Source organism: Meleagris gallopavo, chromosome 16 (genome assembly GCF_000146605.3).
Source record: "Meleagris gallopavo isolate NT-WF06-2002-E0010 breed Aviagen turkey brand Nicholas breeding stock chromosome 16, Turkey_5.1, whole genome shotgun sequence".
Lineage (NCBI taxonomy): Eukaryota > Metazoa > Chordata > Aves > Galliformes > Phasianidae > Meleagris > Meleagris gallopavo.
In genome coordinates this window covers 9,288,423-9,308,085 of record NC_015026.2, presented here as the reverse complement: position 1 = coordinate 9,308,085, position 19,663 = coordinate 9,288,423, and the positions used below count along the sequence as shown (strand labels likewise).

General features: G+C 51.3%; 1 protein-coding gene across 2 annotated transcripts; it reads left to right on the top strand.

The window, feature by feature from the left end:
• The first annotated feature begins 1,338 nt into the window (after window positions 1-1,338).
• Window positions 1,339-19,657, top strand: LOC104913418 (E3 ubiquitin-protein ligase RNF216-like). Of its 2 annotated transcripts, none has more exons than XM_019620830.2 (5): window positions 1,339-1,446; window positions 9,736-9,833; window positions 12,266-12,488; window positions 18,617-18,686; window positions 19,102-19,657. In XM_019620830.2, the coding sequence occupies exons 2-5, from the start codon at window positions 9,775-9,777 to the stop codon at window positions 19,464-19,466; spliced, it is 717 nt and encodes a 238-aa protein (XP_019476375.1). In that variant the 5' UTR covers window positions 1,339-1,446; window positions 9,736-9,774; the 3' UTR covers window positions 19,467-19,657. The 2 variants fall into 2 exon arrangements, with proteins under 2 accessions (XP_019476375.1, XP_031411727.1); XM_031555867.1 differs by lacking the exon at window positions 1,339-1,446 and adding an exon at window positions 7,004-7,151.
• Window positions 19,658-19,663: the final 6 nt, after the last annotated feature.

The following is a 19,663-nucleotide window of genomic DNA, read 5'->3' as shown; positions in this document are numbered from 1 at the left end:
AAAAACTATTTCTAAATCAAATCCTTCCTGCCTGCTCTTATGAAACAAGTGTGCCTACTTTAAGCTCAGGAATTCAGACTGATATCAGGTGGAAGAAATGCGGGCTTGCAAAGCAAACACAAACATGCCCTAACTAAAAAGGCAAACACATTCCTGATTTGGATGAAATTCTCAGCTTGTTCAGCATTGTTTTCCAGAGATGCACAATCGGGGCTGTGTGGAAGGAGGTGTTCAGTCCCCTCCTGATGTTGTGCATCCTAAGTGTCCTTGTTGTGCATCCCAGGTGTCCTCACTGCCTGTTTGCTGCTGTTCCTTTTGTTTTCCTCCTCTTTTGTCTCCCTTAAGGCAGCCAGCTGTGCTTCTCTGGTGTCCTTGTCTGTGTGCATCCCTGTGGGAAGTGGGGAAAACCCTTCAATCCTTGCAGTGACAGAGGTGGCCTGTGGTGTTTCCGTTGTTTTAAGGAAGTGGCTGAAGTTCCTCCTCGCTGACTCTCCTCTGTAGATGTGTGACAGAATGGGTCTTTCCTTTTATGGCCAGTGGTGCTGGTTTCCCCTCCCAGTACAATCCTGGGTCAGAGGTGGATACAGGGAAGGGGATGGCTTTGCCCGCTCCCGCTGGGTGGAGATGGGATTTGCAACACAGCAAATTCTGGGCTAAAATAAACCCAGTTACGACATGTACCCAGAGGTGCTGGGTTTGTTTGAGGAGTGCACTTAAGCTTTGGCCTCGTTGCTTAAGACAGCAATTAAGAATCCTGACTACCCTCAATTTCATGGGGTAAAGTTTATCTGCCCAGCCACAGTGGTCTGATTGAGCCCAGGCTACTCTGATTGAATCTAGACATGAAGACAATACCCTCTTTGTGACAGTTACAAGCAGTGTTTTGCACAAATGAGGTGTCTTGGCCTTCTATGGACATCTCAGTAGTTCTATTCCTGGCCTCTAAGGAGCTATTTCATACCGAATTTAATGTGGTCTTTGTGCAGGCCATGGGCACTGGCTTCACTCCGTAGCTGAGAGGTAACGTCCCTCTGGGTGGTAATTGCAGATGGTGCTGGTGAGCCAAAAGCCAACTTTCTCAGCCAATAATGTCTTTTACAAATCATCTGCGGCCATGAATGGTTTGATAAATTTGAGCCTTGAAAGTATTTCTCTAATAAAGTGAATCTCCTGTTTCTTGCTACAAAGTGCTTCATATCCCATTTCACGACTCAAATGCAAATGGTTTATTTGGCAGTTGTTTCAACTGCTCCATCTTAAAGTGGTGCAGCTCTTGTTTCTTCTCAGTGAAACACGTTGGCTGCTGCTGTAGTTTCAGTTCTTATTCAACCCTTGAACTCTGAAACTGGGAGACAAAAGGCTACCTGGCTGGGAGAGCCAGTTCCCAGGGCTGTTGATGAGCTCCTTCGCTTCCAGTGGCTGCAGACCTAAGCAAGATGGAACCTGGTAAGTGAACCCATTCCCCCAGCAGGCAGCAGGAGGGCTGTTCTCACCTGGCCCAACAGGTTGTGTCATCCCTGTGTGCATCTCTGAATAAGTGAGTCGGGTATCCAAGGCAGCAGCAGCGGATGGGGGCTCACGTATCTCAGCACATTGCAGGTCCCACGTTGAATGGCAGATAACAGCTCCCAGAAAGGTGTCTCGGGGCTGGATGCCTTCCCAGCTGGCTGCAGAAAGGGTTGTTCACATGGAAAACCTCATCCTTGTGGTTGCCAGCTGGTCTGTAGGAGCTAAATGCTTCCCCCTGTGATGGTGAAGCAACTTGGAAATGGTTTTCAGTAGCAAATGCACATTCTTTGGCTCTGCTTTAACAATAGTGTGTTTGTGAGTGCATTTTTTTTTCCCTTAACTATACAATAGGGATCCAAGGAAAAAGAGAACAGAATCTGTAAACTGCTCTGGGGCTGTAGGGAGATGGTCACAACCAGTCCTGTTTCTAAATACTTCGTTTGTGCTGCCAAATGCATTGATTTCATCTCTGTGTCCCACGCTGTGGATGTGTCGGTGCTGGGTTACCCTCTGAGGGCACAGTACAGCAGAGCCCATCGCAGCAGCAGTAGTGCTCACTCCATCTGCAGGGCAGTGGGAGCTGCTTTCCTGCTGAGCAAGCCGGGACCCTTCCATGGAAACCTGACCTAGAGTGATGGTGCAATGTGAAATCTGCTGGTTGATATTGCTGGTGTGGTTGGGCTGTGGCAGAAATTGCCACTGCTGCTGCTCGGGATTTACTGCTGTTTCTCAAGCAGATCCCTGGAGATGAGGCAGCTTGCACATTTTTTTGTCTTTAACAGAAAGCAGGCTTGCAACATCTCCGCTTCATGGAGCAGTCGGGCCATGCAGATAATCAGTGCATTTAATTAAACTGCTTCAGTGCTGCAGTGAAGCAGGGGAGAAGAGGGGAACCAGTGATTCTGATCGGTGTTTGTAAGCATAACTGAAAGGGAAGTGCTTTACTTGGGATTTCACAACAAGGAGCATTGCAGCTCTCTCTTCCCTTCTCACTTCTGTTCAGCTGAGCCTTCCTCAGAGTGACGCTGAACTCTGCACATGTGTCAGGGTTGCAGAGCTCAGTGTTGGTCTCATTTTCCCTGGTCTCACGTGGCTGCAGGGAAGCATTACCAGCTTTTCTTTCAGTTAACTCAGCTTAGCATTACTTTATGCAGGCCCGAGGCAGTCCCACTCTTCTTCCAAACCCAAGGATTTTTCTCTGACTACTAAAAAATGTGAGTCCAAAGAGATGATTGGATTTAAATATCCCTGGCAGCAGCTCCTGTCCAGTGCCCTGCTCCCGCAGGCGAGGCACGCTGCATCTCCCAAAGCTCTGGAGCATCACATGGCTGTCACAGAGACTGGAAAGCCATCCTGAGCCTTTAGTTCTGGGGCTTCCTTGCCACCTCTGCACCGATGGGGAACAAACCCAAGCCCAGCTGTTGGTGTGGACTTGTTGGTGCTTTAGGCACAAGAACAAGTGAAAATGACATCTGAGGGCTCTGAAAGAGGAACTGGTCAGCTGCTTGCACATCCATTTCCCTGATCAGTCCTTAATGCTTTGCTGGGCTTTGTTGTGGTGCGTGCTCATTTGCTTGACGTCTGTTTTTCTCATTTAGCAGGCATTTGCATAGTGCTGTGGGAGGCAGCCAGGTATGGCCTGTCCCTGTGCTGTGCTGCTCTGCTCCGTGCTTTGGGTTTTACGAAGCCTTGCAGGCTGTGCTGGGTTCAGCCTTTGCTTTTACCACCAACTCATTGTAGCGTGGCAGAAGGGCTGCGGGTGATTCGCTGTCACTGAAGAAGTTGGAAGATGGAGTTGTGCAGGTCAGAAGGCTGCTCTGCTTCACTGCTGCGAGTGCTATAGCTGCCGATGCAGTGTTGTACAGCCTAAATTCAGGGGCTGTGTGTCCTCCTCTGTTAGTGCCAGCACACACAGCCTGTGTGGAGAGGAATGGGTAAGAGAGCTCTGTGCCATGTAGACATGAAAGCAAAAAAAAAAAACTTCTGAGACATCAGGGAGCATTTTGCTCTTGTTTTCCTGTAGTTCTTTATCTTTGCTGGTTCTCTGTGTCTTATTATTATTTTTCTTATTATTATTATGACTAGCTTAAAGCTAGGAGCACCGTACTGGTGGGGCTTTCTCTCCTTCAAGGTTAATTTCCCTGGTAAAACAAGCTGGCCTTGCAGTTCTTGTTTGAAACCTGGGGGGGGGGGGAGCAAGCAAGGAAGATGGGCAGCAGGGCTGGGAGAGGTGGTCTGTGCAGTCCTGCGTGGGGATTTGCATGGGGCAAGGTGGAGGATTGCTTTGTCATGTGGTGCTGTAAGAGGGAAGTTTCCAAATTAGCTTCAGTGATTGTTCCAAGCGTTACAATGCTTCGTTAGCAGATATCACTGCAAGTAAGATAAGGTGTTACCATCCTAACACCCTAACCATTGTGTCATCTTTGGAGTTGTCCTTTACAGCCAGCTGCTTGACTGCACAGCTAAATGCATCCCTGTCCCATTGTTCCACCAACCCCACAGCTACTCTCACTGCTATTATTTAGCCCTGCTGGATTTCGTGATTTAGAGCACAAGCTGTTGGAAGCGGCATCCCATTTTGTGCAAGGCTGTGTATAGGATTACACAGATAACCTCTTAGATCTCCTCTGCCAAATGGAGAGGGGCAATCTGCAGGGGGGGTGATGCAGGAGGGTCAGCACTGAGAGCTTTGAACCCATCCGCTGGTATTTAATTATTGACTGTGGCCAGGAAGGCGTATGGCTGTTATCTGCACTCAGTCCTGCAGGTCTACAGCCTGTGGTTAACAGCTACACACAGAGCTCCAATAGCATGTACTGAGTTTCTCTACCTTCCTGCCCTAGGACAGAGCGATGTGCATTCAGGTCTGCTGATTTCAACACCATCTTCAGCATGAGGTTTGTGTTTAACCCACCTTCATAAAGCGACCGAGGGTTTGGCTCCGCTACCTGCACTGCCAGAATTCTTCAAGATTTTTTAAGGGTGAAACGAAAGCACCAACAGAAGGGCTGTTCCTCTTATCCTGAATGTGTTCTGGTAGGCAAACAGGTTCTCGTGTAGCAGTTTCCCCTGTGACCAGCACTGTGATACTGGTGCAGAACAGCACGTCCTGCGTGAAGCTGCAGATATTTCTGTTCTGGGTGTCTGACTACCACAACCAAACCACTGCTAATCTGGCCTTTGAAGCTGAGCTCTGGGGGAGAAAAAACTCGCTTGGGTTTCCGATAGATGTTTTGGGAAACGTAGGATGAGAGGGAATGGCCTAGAGTTGCACCAGCAGAGGTTCAGATGGGATGTTAGGGACACATTTCTGGATGTGCATTCAGGCACTGGCACTGCTGCCTAGGGAGTGGTGGGGCACCAGAGGCGTTCCAGAGGGAACTGGATTGGTGCCATGGTGGGATGGGTTGGGGTTGGCCATCTTGGATAGATCTTTTTCAACGTTCATGATTCTAAATTGTGGATAACGCAGATGTGAGTGTGCCACTGCCTCAGGCAGGTGCAGGGCAGGAGTTGCCAAGCACTGACTCGGATGGCGCAGACCTCAGAAGCTGCCTGTGTCTTATAGGCATCCTCACCCTCCGTGTGCATTGTTGGCAGCAGAAAGGCACCACGTGTCTGCAGTGGGGGCTTGATGTGCTTGGTTTAACAAGAATATTGTCTGGATCTGTCACTTTTGGTAGCGTTGTTTGATGTGTGGCTGTAAGAGCTTTATGCAACACAGCTGACGTGTGTCGGGTATAAACGTGGATTTTCCTTATCCAGCTTTTGACTCCCCATCACCCACAGCACTCCGTTTATGTCTGCCCTCTGGCACATTCGTAGAGATAAGTAAACTAGTCCAAGGCTTGTATCTCTGCTGTATTTCTCCTGCTGCAACAAACCAGGACTGTGCAAGGCAGGCAGACCTGTGTCCCCAGGCTTCTCCCAGTGCTGCCGTGTGAGCAGCAGCCGCTGAGCGGCAGCGCTGCCCGAGGAACGGTGCTTTGGGGGGGGAGGAGGAGGAGGAGAAGGAGAAGGAGAAGGAGGAGGAAACCACCCTGCATTGATTTCCTCTAACAACTGCTTCATCACTGCTCACCCATCCTGCCACACCGCACGGCTTTTGTGCATTTGGGAGCAGTGCCTGCAGAGCTCCTTCTCTTTGAACACCCATAAAGCTGGCTCTCTCCTCAATGGATCATCTCGGGCTGGGTTGTATCCTCTCTATCCCAGCTTAACATATGGGAAATCCCTGGAAGAGCCCTGCAGGAGCTTGCTCGCAACAGCTTATTAGTGCTTGCTGTGCTCTCATTTAGCCACTTCTGCACCCGTTTTTAGATGAGGGCAGTGCAGTGGGCACTCAATGGGGAGGAAGGCTGTGTGCTTCTCCGTGCTTTCCCATTAGTCTGGTTGGGAGCTGCCGCCCTTTAATTAATCCAGCACAGTATGGAGTTGCTATTCTGAGCCTATTGCATTCACATCTGGTTTGGAGTAAAACTTTGGCTGGTTTGAGGTTAGCCCTGCTCCATTGTGTCTCTAAGAGAAGGAAAGAGCGGGGAATCGATCTGGGTCTCAGCGAGCGTCGAGGGGCTGCGATGCACTTCGCCTCCCTTGGCTCACAGCAGGGAGCACAGCCAGCAGCATCCTCCCGTGTCCATCCATGGGGGCTGGGAGGGACCCTGCAAGGCAGCAGCAGGAGGATTTAATCAGCAGCATATGGAGAGTTAAGGAAGTGCTGGGCTCTGCTCAGAGCCACCGCTGCGAGCTGGAGGGCGGCGATGACAGCCCCGTGTGCTGCCTGTTGGTTACACTGAGCTTTTCTCGTGTTTTCATTTCTTAGCCACCCCTCTTTGCATTTTGCTCAGTCAGTAAATGGCTTCGTGTGAACTCCTCCAGGAGCAGCAGGCACTCAGGAATGCCGTGGGCCGTGCAAACAGCCCCTGATCTGTTTGCATCCTCTGTTTCCCCCCGTGCAGCTCAGCCAGGTTGGCAGCAGTGTGGGGTAGGGGGGATGCTGAGGGCTCAGGGCTTTCTTCCCCCATATGTGGGCTGGAGCTCACGGGGTTATTTTTAGTGGAGGGTGGAGTCATAAAGAAAGTAAGTTTGGGCTGTGTTCTAAAACTGCAGCGTCTGCGGCGCGAGGAGCAGTGGAAGTGCTGAGGAAGGTCCATTCCTATAAGGCGCTTCCTTCCGCCTTCGTTAGGAGCAGGGGGAATTAAGAAGGGCCTTCAAAGGTTGCAGTGCCCGAAACTCATGCTGCCCCGAGCACAGAAAGCTGCTGACCCAGGGAACAAAGGATCCTCCTGAACCCAAACGTGTTTGTGTTAATCCCGGCTGCTTCCTGGCGGCCGGCGAGAGGAAACGGAGCTCTGCCTCTAACAGCTGCACAGTGAGGAGATTACAGAGCCATGGAACACCCTCTCCATCACATCCTCCCCTTTGCTGTCCCGGCCCAGTGCCCTGTGGGCTGTTCCAGGCTGCCTGCCAGGCTGGGGCAGATGCAGCAGGCGGGAGATGCTTAATCTCCTGCATCCATGCGTGGTTCCCAGTGCCAAGGCTCCTCCAGACCTGAAGCGTGGGCTATGTATCTGTACCTGGGAACTGCAGGAGAACTGCAGTGGATTCACGAGGAATTGAACTGAAACACTGCTAAAACCCAAGTAAAATGTGCTTTCCGGCATTGCATGCTGCTCTCCAGGCGCTGAAGGAGAAGCTGGGCAGCCTCTTGGGTTTGGGGTGGGTGTGGAAGCTGCAGGGGGTGGGAAGGATGCATTCCCCCTCTGTGTGGGTTTAGAGCTGTCTTGTTGTGTGGTAGCCTGTCTTGGTGCCAAGGTTATACAATAGAGATAATGTAGGGCGGCTGCAGAAAATCAGCCATCCTACTGTGTGTTTAGGTTCATTAATATGGAAATGGCGGAGTACGTTTCCTTATCGAGCAAAAAGCTGCTCCTGAAATAAAAGAACCCTCTGTGCAAGTTCTGTCGAGATTGGAATTGTTACTGCACGAGAGGTGCAAAACCTTCCATCGGCCAAGCAGGTTTGATTCAAGGAAGCATAAAAATGCAGAAGGTTGTTCTGCTGTTCTCAGGCGATGGCTGTGACTGGGGTTGTGGCGTTGGAGCAGCTCCCTTTGGCTGAACCACAGGCTTTTGTGCAGAGGGATCCAATGGGATCTCCTGTACCCACAGACAATGGGCCATTGTGCTGGGCGAGCAGGGAGGGGAGTTGTGTGGAGCTCCGTAGCAACTCGTGCATCCTCACATCTGTCCCATCTCAATCTGGGAGCAGACAGCGGGGTCAGGGGCTGTACCTGGCATGGGGTGTACCCGGCTGGGGTCAGGACTCAAAGTGCTGTGCCTGTTCCCTTCCTCCTTGTCTGTCAAGGAATCCTTTTTCCTGGGTGTAGGAGACAACTGTTGGGCAAACAGCAGCAGCTCGAGGGAAGGTGTTGTTTTTAAATAATCACGGTATTGGAAGGGAGAGTGGTGTAATGGCAAAAGGCAAAGGGCTTGGTACCAAACCCCAAGCAGCACCATCTGCTGTGGACAGACATCTAATTCGGCAGTGAAAGAGGCTCCTGGAGTTAAGTAGTTGAGAATTGCAGGCTCCTGGCTGGAGAGCCTGCCAACCCTTCTGGCAAAAAGCTGTTAAATCTTTGTTGCTGGCATGTGAAAGTGGCTCCGTGTAGCAGGGCTGCAGCAGCTGCTTTTAACCCTTGGTGTGCACAGCCATCTAGCACTTTTGATCTTGGAACAACCTGAGTGGTGAGTGAAAGGGGAAGGAGGGTCTGTGACACTTTGGGGTGCTTGGCTCTCCCCTTCCTACAGCCTCGTGCCCTGCAATGTGCAAAAGTATCCTGTCTGGTAAGCTGCACGAGGGGCCCTTAATTCCTGAGATGAAAGCACAAGCTGTGAGGCATCTCCCGGTGAGCACAAACAAGTCAACATTTGGCCCCCTCCTAGGGGCAGCTTCCTTGGAAGCTTTGGTCTCCATCCTGTTTGTCTGATAGGTGATCAAAAGCACTCTGCTGCCTACGTGTGTCTCTGAGCAGAGAAAAGGCCGAGAGCTGAGGAGAACTCAATTAGACAGCAGCTAATTGTGGTGTATGTTCACCGATTGTCCATTTTTTCGGTTAAAAGAAGGTAGTGCACTCTAAAGGATGTCTCAGTGCTCTGGTTGTGCAACTGGAGCAGGGCAAGGCTGGTGGGGCCGTGTGGTGGAGGGAGGGAGGATGCTTTGCAGCCAGATGGTTTTCCTGCCAGGGGAGAAGGTTGGAGTTAAGGGCTGAGTCCCAGCCATCCTGAAGATGAAACAGTTGGATCACAAAACATGTGCTTCTTCCAAGCTTGATTTGGATGTTTTTTAATCTTCCTCAAATTAAAGGAAAATCTCTTGTTTGACCCAAAACAAAATTATGTTTTCTTTGGATGGCCAATGAAAAAAATCAACTGTGTCCCAGTGTTAGTCCAAGCTCTGTTGCCAACAGTGCCTCCACAGCTCCTGCTCCGTGCAGCTCTGCCAATCGTGCTGAGCCTTCTAGCTGAAGGGTTTATAAGAAGAAGAGAGTTTGGTCACTTGCTTTAAATTTAGTTCAGCTGTTCTGGTTAAATTCATAAATATTTATTCATATGCCACCTCTGTTCTGTGGATATGTGTCCACATCCTGCTTTTAAGCTGCTTACTCATGAAAGCCATTCTAACTTTATTTAGTGAGGTTTCACAAAGCTGAATATAGACTCTCATGCCTGTTAGGTGAAGCAGTTTTCGATGCAGCCACAAAACACCAGCAAGCTTTGCAGCATGTACTGAACTGGAAGCCCCCTCTGTGAAGGTGAAAGGTTTGGGTCAGGAAACCCACAGGCCTGCTAACCTTTAGCATCGTGTTTTTGTTTCTGCAGCCTGTTGCTGGAAGTTTGCAGTTGACCTGTTGGCAGTTCCATGAGTCTTAGGTGGACTGCTATGGATGGACTCTTCTTACACTGTTGTAGATAGCTCCAGCTGTGTTTTGTTCCTGGGTTCTCGTGCCTTGGAGACCCCTTTGCTCCTGTTATTGATGGACTTATTGTGGTCTCTAGTGGAGGACAGACCCTCTGGGGCCTCATATTTCTACACAGAATTGCCAACCCCATCCTCAAGCAAGAATCTGCAATGTACTGGGGAAAGAGATGGGAATTCTTCCAATCCTTAATGCTCTCAGTAGTGTGCTGGGTCTTCTCATCCTTTAATGCTTGTTGTCTTCCTCAGGAAACGTGTCGGAAGTGCCAGGGGCTGTGGAAGGAGCACATGAACCTCACCTGCGAGCAGCTGGCTGAGAAGGATGACATCAAGTATAGGACGTCCATGTAAGTAAGCCCCACGAGCTGGGACAAACGAGGAATAGATAAAATTGTAACAGCAGTACACCAGGCACGGAACTGGTATGCAGGAAGGGATAAGAAACTCAGCTGTTCTTGTAAATGGTGGAAGCCCTGAAGCTTTGCTGGGTGTCAATGCTTTCCATTGTGTCCTGAAGACTTCAAGCTGGAGGATGCAGACAGCCCATAGGATGGGATTTCATTCTGTGAGAGGTAATTGGCAGTGGATCCAGGTGGTAACCTGGGAACGTGGGAGACTTGTTGGCAGCCTGGCCTGTTGCTCTGGCTGGCCCGGTGTCTCACAGGCCAGCACCTGGAGAGCCTCACAGAGGTGAGAAAGCCTGCTGAGTCTTGCTTCCATTCACCTGGGGCAGAAGGGAGGTGTTGTGAGAGGCAGGGATGTGTATTGAGTCAGAGTAGCTGAGGACCGTTTGAAAATCTCAACTGGTGACAACATGCTGAAATGTGGCTTACTCAGCCACTGCTTTCTGGCCTTGTGGAAGTGGACGTGCTCATCCGTGTTTCTAACTGGTTGGTAGGGATCTCTACAAAATAGACCCACTTTCTGAAATACTCAAATGTTTCCCTAACGTCTTTGGAAGCCTTGTTTCTCTCCTTGCTGCAGTACATGACAAAATCCACTGGCTTTAGGAAACAAGTGAGGGCTGAGCCATGGGGCTGCATGCTTGGCACAGTCTGACGGGAGCTGCCTGTGTTGCCCAATCCTTTCCTCTCTGATTCAGTCTGTCTGGTATGAGTAGAGGTTGGAAAGCTCCACCACTGGGAAACTGAATGACTGTTGCTTGCTCATCCCGCAGCCTGTACTTGAGAGCAAAATGTTACAGATTTGATATGGCTTCTCTTGCCACTCCTTTCCCTATAGGAAAGAGGGGTGAGAAGGAGAAGAAACAAGCTGTCGTGTCCCTAATATGGAAAAAAAAAATCAGTTTCAAAGCCTTTGGCAGGTCATTGCAGCAGATAGGTGAGTCGCAGTGCACGATACAATGAAAGCTTCCTTTTGAAGCCCTGCGTAAGGAAAGGGAAGCACAGCTGGAGCTCAGGCCAAGCTTCCTGCCTCGCTCAGAGTTTCCAAAAAAAGTCTGAATCAGCAGCATCCTGTTGAGCAGAGGAGGGAAGAGCAGCTGCCGCTCAGAGCAGTCAGTCTCAAGTTGATTTTTTTTTCCTTCCTGTCTATTCTTAGCCCATTTCCAAAAGCCTGGGCACGCATCGTGCTGGATATAGCTGCAGGGGAGCTTGGTGTAGCTGCAAGGCAGCTGAAATTCCCATTTCTGGCTGCTCTTTTTTCCACTTGGCCGTTCACCACTCCTCTGGCTTTGCAGATGGAGCAGTTTGAGGGGCTGCGCTGTTGCCTGCTCTGTTGCTGGGATCCTCCTTAAAAATCCCTCCCTGTCATCTCCCAAACACGTTGGCTTTGCAGATCCCCTAGAGCAGCTGGGTGGAGATGCTGGCTGCTGGTTCTGTGCTGCAGGGTCAGCGCAGCCAAGGGGCTGTGCCTCCCTCTGTCCAAATGCAGTCCCTTCCTTCTGCTGCCATCAAATTTCACTTCTCGACTGTGAATTAAATTGTAACGTGATCCCCAGCGGTCATAAAATTGGCCCTCAGGCTGACAACTTGTATTCTTAAGTCTTTTAATTAAGTGACCGGTGCTTTCCTACAGTTCTGTGCCAAAACAACATTGCCATGAGCCAAACCTTTGCTCAGAGCATGTCCCTGCCAGGCTGCCTGCTGGGGACAGGGACTGTGCCCTGCCTTCCCTTCCCACCCCTCCCTGTCTTGCACACCTAAAGCAATAACCTCTGGAAGACCTATGCCGAGAATCTTCCTGAGAAGGCTGAGTTTCTTTGGGGAAAATTGTGATTATTTTTCAGTGACCGATTTAAATTTAACAAAAGCCAAGTAAATCTGGAGCACAGCAGCCAGGATCGAAAGCAGTCTATGTGGTCGTGGCATCTTTGTAGCCTCAGCAACAGCCGGACACAAAACTAGCTAGCAGATGACCACAGCTGTTTGCTTTTCCCCAGCTTTATCTCCTCGGCTGTATTTCTTTGCAGCCGAGTCAGGAATCTGAGTGCCCTTTGGTCTCCTGACTTATGGTGTGAATTCCTCCCGATCCGGAGCCCGGCACTGCTGCGTTTTGGCTCGCATGGAAACCAGAATCGGGGCTATAGCACGCAGGCTGCCATTGACTTTCTTTCACTTAATTTGTTCTCGAGTTGTCGTGGGCTGGCTCCAAGTGGAACTGAGCCCAGACCTCCTTGGAACAGCAGCGGACCGTGGAGATGGTGTGGGAGGGAAGAAGTGGGAGCGGGGCTGCTGGGATGGTGTGGCAGGAATGGTACCGCACTGGTGAACGCGGACACCCCTCCTCTGATCCTCCTCCCTCTCCTCTTGTGTCGCAGAGAAGAGAAAATGACAGCGGCCCGAATCAGAAAATGCCACAAGTGTGGGACCGGCCTGATCAAATCGGAGGGCTGCAACCGCATGTCGTGCCGCTGCGGAGCGCAGATGTGCTACCTGTGCCGGGCTGCCATCAATGGCTACGACCACTTCTGCCAGCACCCCCGCTCACCCGGTGCTCCCTGCCAGGACTGCGCCAAGTGCTCTCTCTGGACGGATCCCACAGTAAGTGAGGGAGGATGTTGGGGGACAGTTTGCACTCTGATTTCAGTTGTCATTCAGTGCTGTTGAAATGTGTGCTTTTCAATAGAGGAAATGAGTGTTTTTTAGGCAGTGCAACGTTTTTCCTCTCCCAAAGCAGCTAGAAAACACTCTGCAAGTCCACATCGGCACGGAGTCCCATCTGACCACAACTTGTTCCTAGCTTTGCATCCAGGTTGCTGTTTGCTGTGGCTCTGCACCTGCTGTCTTCCTGGTGCCCCATAGCTCTGCTTATCTGCTCGGCTCACTCTGCCAATCCCCGTGAGCCAAAGCTGCACTTGTGTCCGTTCTCACGGCTGTTTTCAACAGCTGCAAAGGAAGAACTGAAATACCACTGTGCTGTGAGGGAAGCTGTAGTAAGTAACTTGAAACTCTGTAATACTCTTGTAGCTGTGGGATGGGGTGATTTCATGCAGCAGCTCTATGAGAGGTTGCCCGTACCACAAATCCAAAGGCAGGAGCTGAATTTTCTGATTTCAGCAGATTAACAGAGCAGTGTGAATGTGGATCTGCCTTCTCAGAGCTTCTTTGAGCTTCAGTTGTTCCAATGCTTCTTTGTCTCAGGATGCTGCCAGCCTGCTCCCAGCATCTCTTGCGCACACGTGGTGCAAAAAGCAGAGCCACTGCATCTCTCCCTTCTACCAGAGTAAGCTTCCTAGTCCTTTGCTTGCCTGCCTGTATTCTGTGTTATCTGCCAGCAAGAGGTGTTACACTAAACAGAGGCACTTGCTTCCAGGCTCCCCCATTTCGGACACATGGCTGTGCCATCCCACAGCCCTGCACCTCCTCCCTGGTTTCCCACTGGGACACAACGTGGTGCTGAGTTCTTTGTTCCCATCAGGATGCTGATTGTGCTCAGTAATGGCATTTGTTCCGAGCCAGAGAAAACACGGGGCCTCTCAAAAAAGCTCATACTGTACTTTAAAATAAATAAATAAGCAGGCAGCACAAAGAAGGTACTGTCACCGGGCCCTTTCCAGCTCTCTAATTAACCAATACTGTGGCAAAGAAAGATTTCCCACCGTCAGCAGAGAGCAGGCACTGCCTGCTTTGTTTTTGGTGGTGTGGGGAGTTGAAGCAGGGTGACTGTCCTTGCTGCAGTGCAGAAAATAACGTGAAACTCTGCTGCTGGCTTCTCAGGGTGAATGATGGTACCAGTTTGCATTGCCCCCCTGTGTGAGTGATGCTGTTAGAGACAGCAGTGTGGTCCCTCCTGCTGATCTGCTTTCTGTGAGCAGGAGGTGATGTGGGAGATGTGAGCAGTGGGAGTGAGTGTGGATCTGCACATGGAGATGTGAACCTGCAAAATGCCATTGCAGTGTCCTGTCCTTTGTCAGGGGCGATGCTGTCCCACCCCTGCCCTGTTGGCCTGGCATCTTCTTGGGCCTTCCTTGCTTCCATTTCCTCTTTTTGTTCCATTTCTTTCATTTTGTTGTGGTCAGTGGATGCCTAGTGTGGGAAGAGAGCATCTGCTGTAGCTGCAGCCCTGTTCTGTGTGCACACAAGGGCAGAGAAGACAGGCCTGCCTCTGGTGGGCTTTGCAGCCCATTGCCCACGAGTCCCTGGGGCAGACTGCTGCAGAATGGGGAGGGCACATGTGTGCCACCGAAATGTGGCTTTTGGGGGGTGATGGGACGTGTTTGTTCTGCAGAGCTGTGCTCGCAGCAGACCGGTGGTGCAGTCACAGGACCACTGTCTGGTTTTATTTCACGGCCACAGACTGCAGCTTTGTTAGACCTGGGTAGTTTCACACTTCGGTGAAAAATCTGCCTCGGGTTAATCCCTCGTTATTTAAGGCAGAATTTGGGTTTCTTTCAAGTAGGGAAGCTTTGTTCTTCACCGGTGTTTAACATTCTCTGAGTCTGAAATGATCCTTGAGAAAGGATAAATCGACCTATTCACGGCTCGGGTTCAGAATGAAAGACTCAGATGGAGGCAGCATCTGTGCGTCTTTGTCTGCGGTGATCTTGGGAGAATAAAGCAGACCCTTCTGACTGCTCCTAAGGAGAGGCTGCTGCCAGTGCAGTAGTTCACAAGCATGGGGCGATGCTTGCTGGCTCAGAGATGAGCTGCAGCCAGGCTGCGGCCGCCACTCATCCATCGCACCACGAGCGGTGTGCTGCTGCAGCCGTGCAGCTCTGCAGGACACCAACACGTGCTGCCCTGGCTCGGCTGCTCCCTGAGGCTGCGTGAAGTCTGATGTGCTGCAGGACAAAGCAGTGAGAGCTCTCTGATTCTGCAGGCAAACGGCAGATCTGGGGCTCAGGGCTGAGCGTTGGCTTCTGAGCGTCTGCAGCAGACCTGAGGCTGATGACACGCTCTAGGGGTGAGCACTGATCCCGTGGTGCAGTTTGACCGATGCGTTGTGACTGCCTTGGGTGAGCTGGGTTCTGCTCTCCTGTGTTTCACCTTTAATTCAATACCCATTTTTAAATCGCAGAATCACGGAATGGCCAGGGTTGGAAGGGGCTTCAAGGATCATGAATCTCCAACCCCCCTGCCACATGCAGGGCCACCAACCTCCCCATTTAATACTAGACCAGGCTGCCCTTAGACTCTTGGTAAAACCGCCTTGCAGCTTTTTTTGGCTTTAAAGTTGATCATATGCTTCTCAGTAACCCTTAAAACATTCCTAAACAGCCATTGTTGAAGTTGGAAGTAGAAGGCTGATTGCTGTGAGCTGTTTGCAGTTATCCCTCTTTCTAGCATTGCTACCAGGAGCTGCTGAGCAAAGACTGCAAAAATTCAGCTGCGTTGAGAAAATGCATGAAATGCACTGACTTCAGTGTCTGAAAAGAAGTCTGCAGTGGTGGGGGAACACCCCCCCCAGACTCAGTTTCTTTCCAACTTGCTCTGTTATGCCTTAATCAGAAGCATATGGTGAATTCATGGCATCCCCAGAAAGCCATCAAGGCACACCAATAGCAGTGGCTGCTGCTAAAAGGTTTCTCTGCCCTCCCATCCCTGCTCCACACTGCAGGAGCAGCCCCCAGCAGCCCCCCACCGCCCTGCAGCTGATCTGGGAATGATTTGAAACAAAACCCCGCAGTCCTTTGGCCTGAAAATCACTGCGAGTTGATTGGGAACGGCTGTGGCCACACGTATGTGGAAAAAGAAAGCGGTGGAAAGGCAGGAAGGGGGGGAGGTAAGGATGGCAAACACAACCCCAGCCCCTTGCTGAAGGCTGGGCAGGGAGTGCAGCTCACAGCAGCCCCAGTCCTGGTCTCTCCCCCCAGGAGGCAGCAGCCCTTTTCTCCCAGCAGTTAATAACTAAAGAAGGCAGCTTAAAACCAGAGCTTTCCAAAGCTCTGTGGGCACGCTGTTGTTCTGGGCAGGGGGGTTCTGTTTGAGGCTTGGTTCTGTTTGAACTTGGCCCTGCCTGGCTGGCAGTGCTCTCAGCATCTCTCACTGCTGCGTTTCCTTCCTCCGGTGTTTCCCAGCAGCTGGGTGGCCGTGCCCAGCTCTGCACGGGGTGCAGCCCCCCAGCACTGGGCTGTGCCCGGCTCACTGCCGTGTGATGCTGCACACAATGTGGGCACATCTCGCCGTGTTCCAGGGCACCACACGGCCCTGTTGTGTCAGTCAGCACTGTGGCAGGTGCTGCAAATAACCTCGCTTGCTTTCTGCAGCACTTGCAGATAGGGAGGGGGTTGCAGGCTCCCAGCTCTCGCCTTTCCCCTCCTCCCATGCTGCAGCATTACTCTGCATGTTGTCCTTCACAGCCAAGGGTCCCCTCCTTGCTCCAGCACCATACCCCAGCCCACTCAGTTCTTGGAGCCTTGCTTTTTCCCTTTCCCATTTCTTTTTGCTGTAGGCGAGGCAGCTGACGGGAAGATGACTACTGACTCGATGGGATCAATGCCTCCTTGCACGCAGCCTGCGAGCGGGCGATGAAAGTCATAATCCAGCCCTTATGAAGGGTTGGGAACCCGCTCAGCAAACAGACACAAGAGGCTTTTGAAACAGTGCCTCCAAGCCATGTGACATCAGCACCAAACCAGCCCGAGCGTGGCAAAGGAAACCTTATTTTTGGTGTGGATGCTTTGCCCCTAAATGAATCCCTGCAATTGCAGTGGGGTCAGGCTTATTTCTTGCTCCTGCAGCATGCAATAGCCAGGTCTCATGGCATCAGCTGTCCTTCCAAATGGCCCCCAGATACCTCACAGCATGCATCCCCTTCTGTTTTGTTCCAGCTGGAATGTGGGTCTTCCCAAAATACCGCAGCTTCCGAACCCAGTGCGTTGTGCCAAACCCAATGTCAGCTTCTGTTTTTAAGCAGGAAGGTGCATGTTGTGTGGTGTATTTCTGTTCCCCTGATATGAATGGGTACCAGCCTGTGAGGTCTGCTCCTTTCTGCAGATGGGCTCTGCACTTAGGGTGACGTGGTTTATGTTATCCCTGCGGACAGGTCTTGCTTTGCAGCTCTGGCAGATGGGGGTTTGCTGCTTTGTGCCTTTGCTCCTCTCTGGGAGCTGCAGTGATTGGAGCAGCATCCCAGGGGTGCGTGAAGCTGGAGGGCAGATGGCTCTGTGGGGCTGGACGTAGTGCAGGGGTCAGCTGCAGGGTAACCCGGGGTCAAGTGGCCCCTTCTGCAGGAGGATCCTAAGGAGCTGTGCTGTTGCTGGGAGAGCCCAGATTTCTGCAGCATCGATGGGGCCAGCAGCCATGGGATGGGATGGGATGGGATGGATCTGTAGTTGGTAGCAGTCCGATGGCAGTAGGATGGCAGCATCTGGAAAGCAGTACTTTAGAAAGCTAATTTTGGACTCTAACAAGCTTTAAGTAGAAGGGAACCTGAACATTTCTAGACTTTAAGGTGAGATTTTACCTTTGTGTGAGGGAAGGGAGTTGGAGAATAGCGTTCTGTTGAGTTTGTTATCTTCTTACCACATAGCTAAAGAAACAAACAAACAAACCCACAGGTGCACGTTTCCAGTAAGGGCAATGGGATGGAAGAGGCAGCTATCTGGTTTCCAATGGCATTGAAAAGCAATATTCTTGAACAGATCCTGAAGCTTTGGGGCCACCCCTGCACTGCCCAGACAACGAGGAGCTGTGCTGCCCAGCTCAGCTGCTTTCCAGCTGCAATCTGATGCTCTCGGGGCTATCAGAAGCTCCATGCAGGCTCACAAGAGCCATTCTTCAGCGCTTTTTATGGAGATGGATAGGCTGTAATTAACGGGCCTTGGAAGCAACCCGCTCAGATGAAAGACCACGTGCTGGAAAGCCATCATTTTAACCACTGACTCAAAGAGCAATCCAAGGGAGGGAGGTGCCGAGCTCGGTGGCTTTGTGCAGATGAAGTTAACTTCTGTCTCCTGGAGAAACCTTATCTGTGGTGGGAGCAGAGCGCGGGCAGCAAGGTTCTGGTGCTGCTGGATGTGCGTGGGGCTGTGGGGTGGGCTGGGAAGCTGGCTGTGCCAAAGGCACCTGCAGTGTATTTTGAATGTGCCACTGGGTCTGACTGCTGTGATGTCGGGCTGAGAAAAAGGAGGAAGGTGAGGGGCAGAGGGATGCTTCCAATTTCTTGTTGAGCAGCGGGTCTGAATATTCCAGCTGTGACGTCTGGATAGATATTACAGCTACGTCCTGTGATTTATGTCCTCACAGTTACAGATAAGATCTAAATGGCCTCATTACGGCACCGTTTAGCTACTAGAGCCAGGATTTAAGTTGTGTTAATTCCAGCTGTTGGGCCAAAAACTCAAGAAGTGCTCACACAGTGTAAATATTTAATAGACAATTGCCATTGAGAAGATTAACAGCTCTCCAGCAACTCTTTGGATGGGCGGAGCTGGGTTGCAGCTCTCTGGTTTCCATCAAGGCGATGAATTTTAGCACTCATCTCCCTGGAAAGCTGATCTAAGCCTCTTAGGTGTACTCCATGGAACCAGCTTGGCTCTATGCACATTGCTCATATGGCGATCCCCTGTCACAGCCTTGCTTTTGGTTGACCGTGGAGCATCCTGGACGAAGACAATACAGCTGAAGTTGTCCCTTTTCCTGTACACACTTATGCCAAAAGCTGTGCTGAGAGAATAGAAAGCAGCTGCAGCAGGAGTTATTCTGATTCTTTATGCTCTGATTCCTAGGAAGATGACGAGAAGATAATTCAGGAGATTCAGAAGGAGGCTGAAGAGGAGCAGAGGAAGAAAAACGGAGGTAAGTTTCTGCGCTTTGAGATCAGACCAAGAATGACTGCAGAGCGTAGGGCTCCCAGCTGGGTTTGCTGCCTTCTTCCCATGCTGCCATCGTGCTGTTCCTGCCGGGAACCTGCCTAGCTTTGAAGCGATGTTGCTTGCAGCTGTTAGTGGGACAGTGGGGAGAAAAGGGAACAGAGGCACACAAGGGGCAGCCCCACACATCTGCAAGCAGAGTGTGCTTGTGCTGTGCTGCTGATGGAAGGAGCCGACCTTCCAACCTCGTGCCCATGCTCCAAGCAGGTGTGGGAGCAATGAGGTTCTGGGAGGAGAAGGGGCAAGAGCGCTTCAGGAACGTGCTGGGGATGGTGGGTGCCAGACTGCAGACCAAGCTTGGTGAGTGGGATGACTGGTTCCTCCCCTTCCTCCCTCTGCAGAGAACAGCTTCAAGCGGATCGGCCCTCCAGTGGAAAAGCCCATGGAGAAAATGCAGAGAATCGAAGTCATCCCCAGACCCGTTCCTCAGAACCTGCATCAGCCACGGATGCCTCCTTACCCCTTCGTGCACCCTCCCTTCCCGCTGCCCCCCGTCCGTCCCATCTACAATAACATCCCCCTCAACATCGGCCCCATCCCCGCCCCCTACGTGCCCCCGTTGCCTAACATGAGGGTGAACTATGATTTTCCCCAGATCAACGTTCAGCTGGAGCACAACTTGCCTATGCACTTCGGCCTCAGCCTCGGCACCGGTTCTGACCTGGTTTGGAGAGCGTTGGTTACTGCAGGACGAAGCCCCTGGTAACACCACCCTGTCCTGCTGCAGCCCCCAGCACAGCCAGCTGCAAGGGGAGCTGCTGTGACTCGCACACACCTGCAGTACACCCTTATCTATAGCTTCTCCGGACCTTTACAATCAAACATTTCAACCTGTGCTGCAACAGGGCTTGGTGCTGCATTTCCAAGGTCACTTCCTATGTTGGGAGTTCTTTTTTTTTTTTT

Bases quoted from the DNA above. Each gene is read 5' to 3' on its own strand.
- LOC104913418 (XM_019620830.2), top strand. From the start codon at position 9,775: ATGAACCTCACCTGCGAGCAGCTGGCTGAGAAGGATGACATCAAGTAT. The intron at 9,834-12,265 runs GTAAGTAAGCCC...CTTGTGTCGCAG, and splicing joins ATCAAGTATAGGACGTCCAT to AGAAGAGAAAATGACAGCGG. The intron at 12,489-18,616 runs GTAAGTGAGGGA...TCTGATTCCTAG, and splicing joins CTCTCTGGACGGATCCCACA to GAAGATGACGAGAAGATAAT.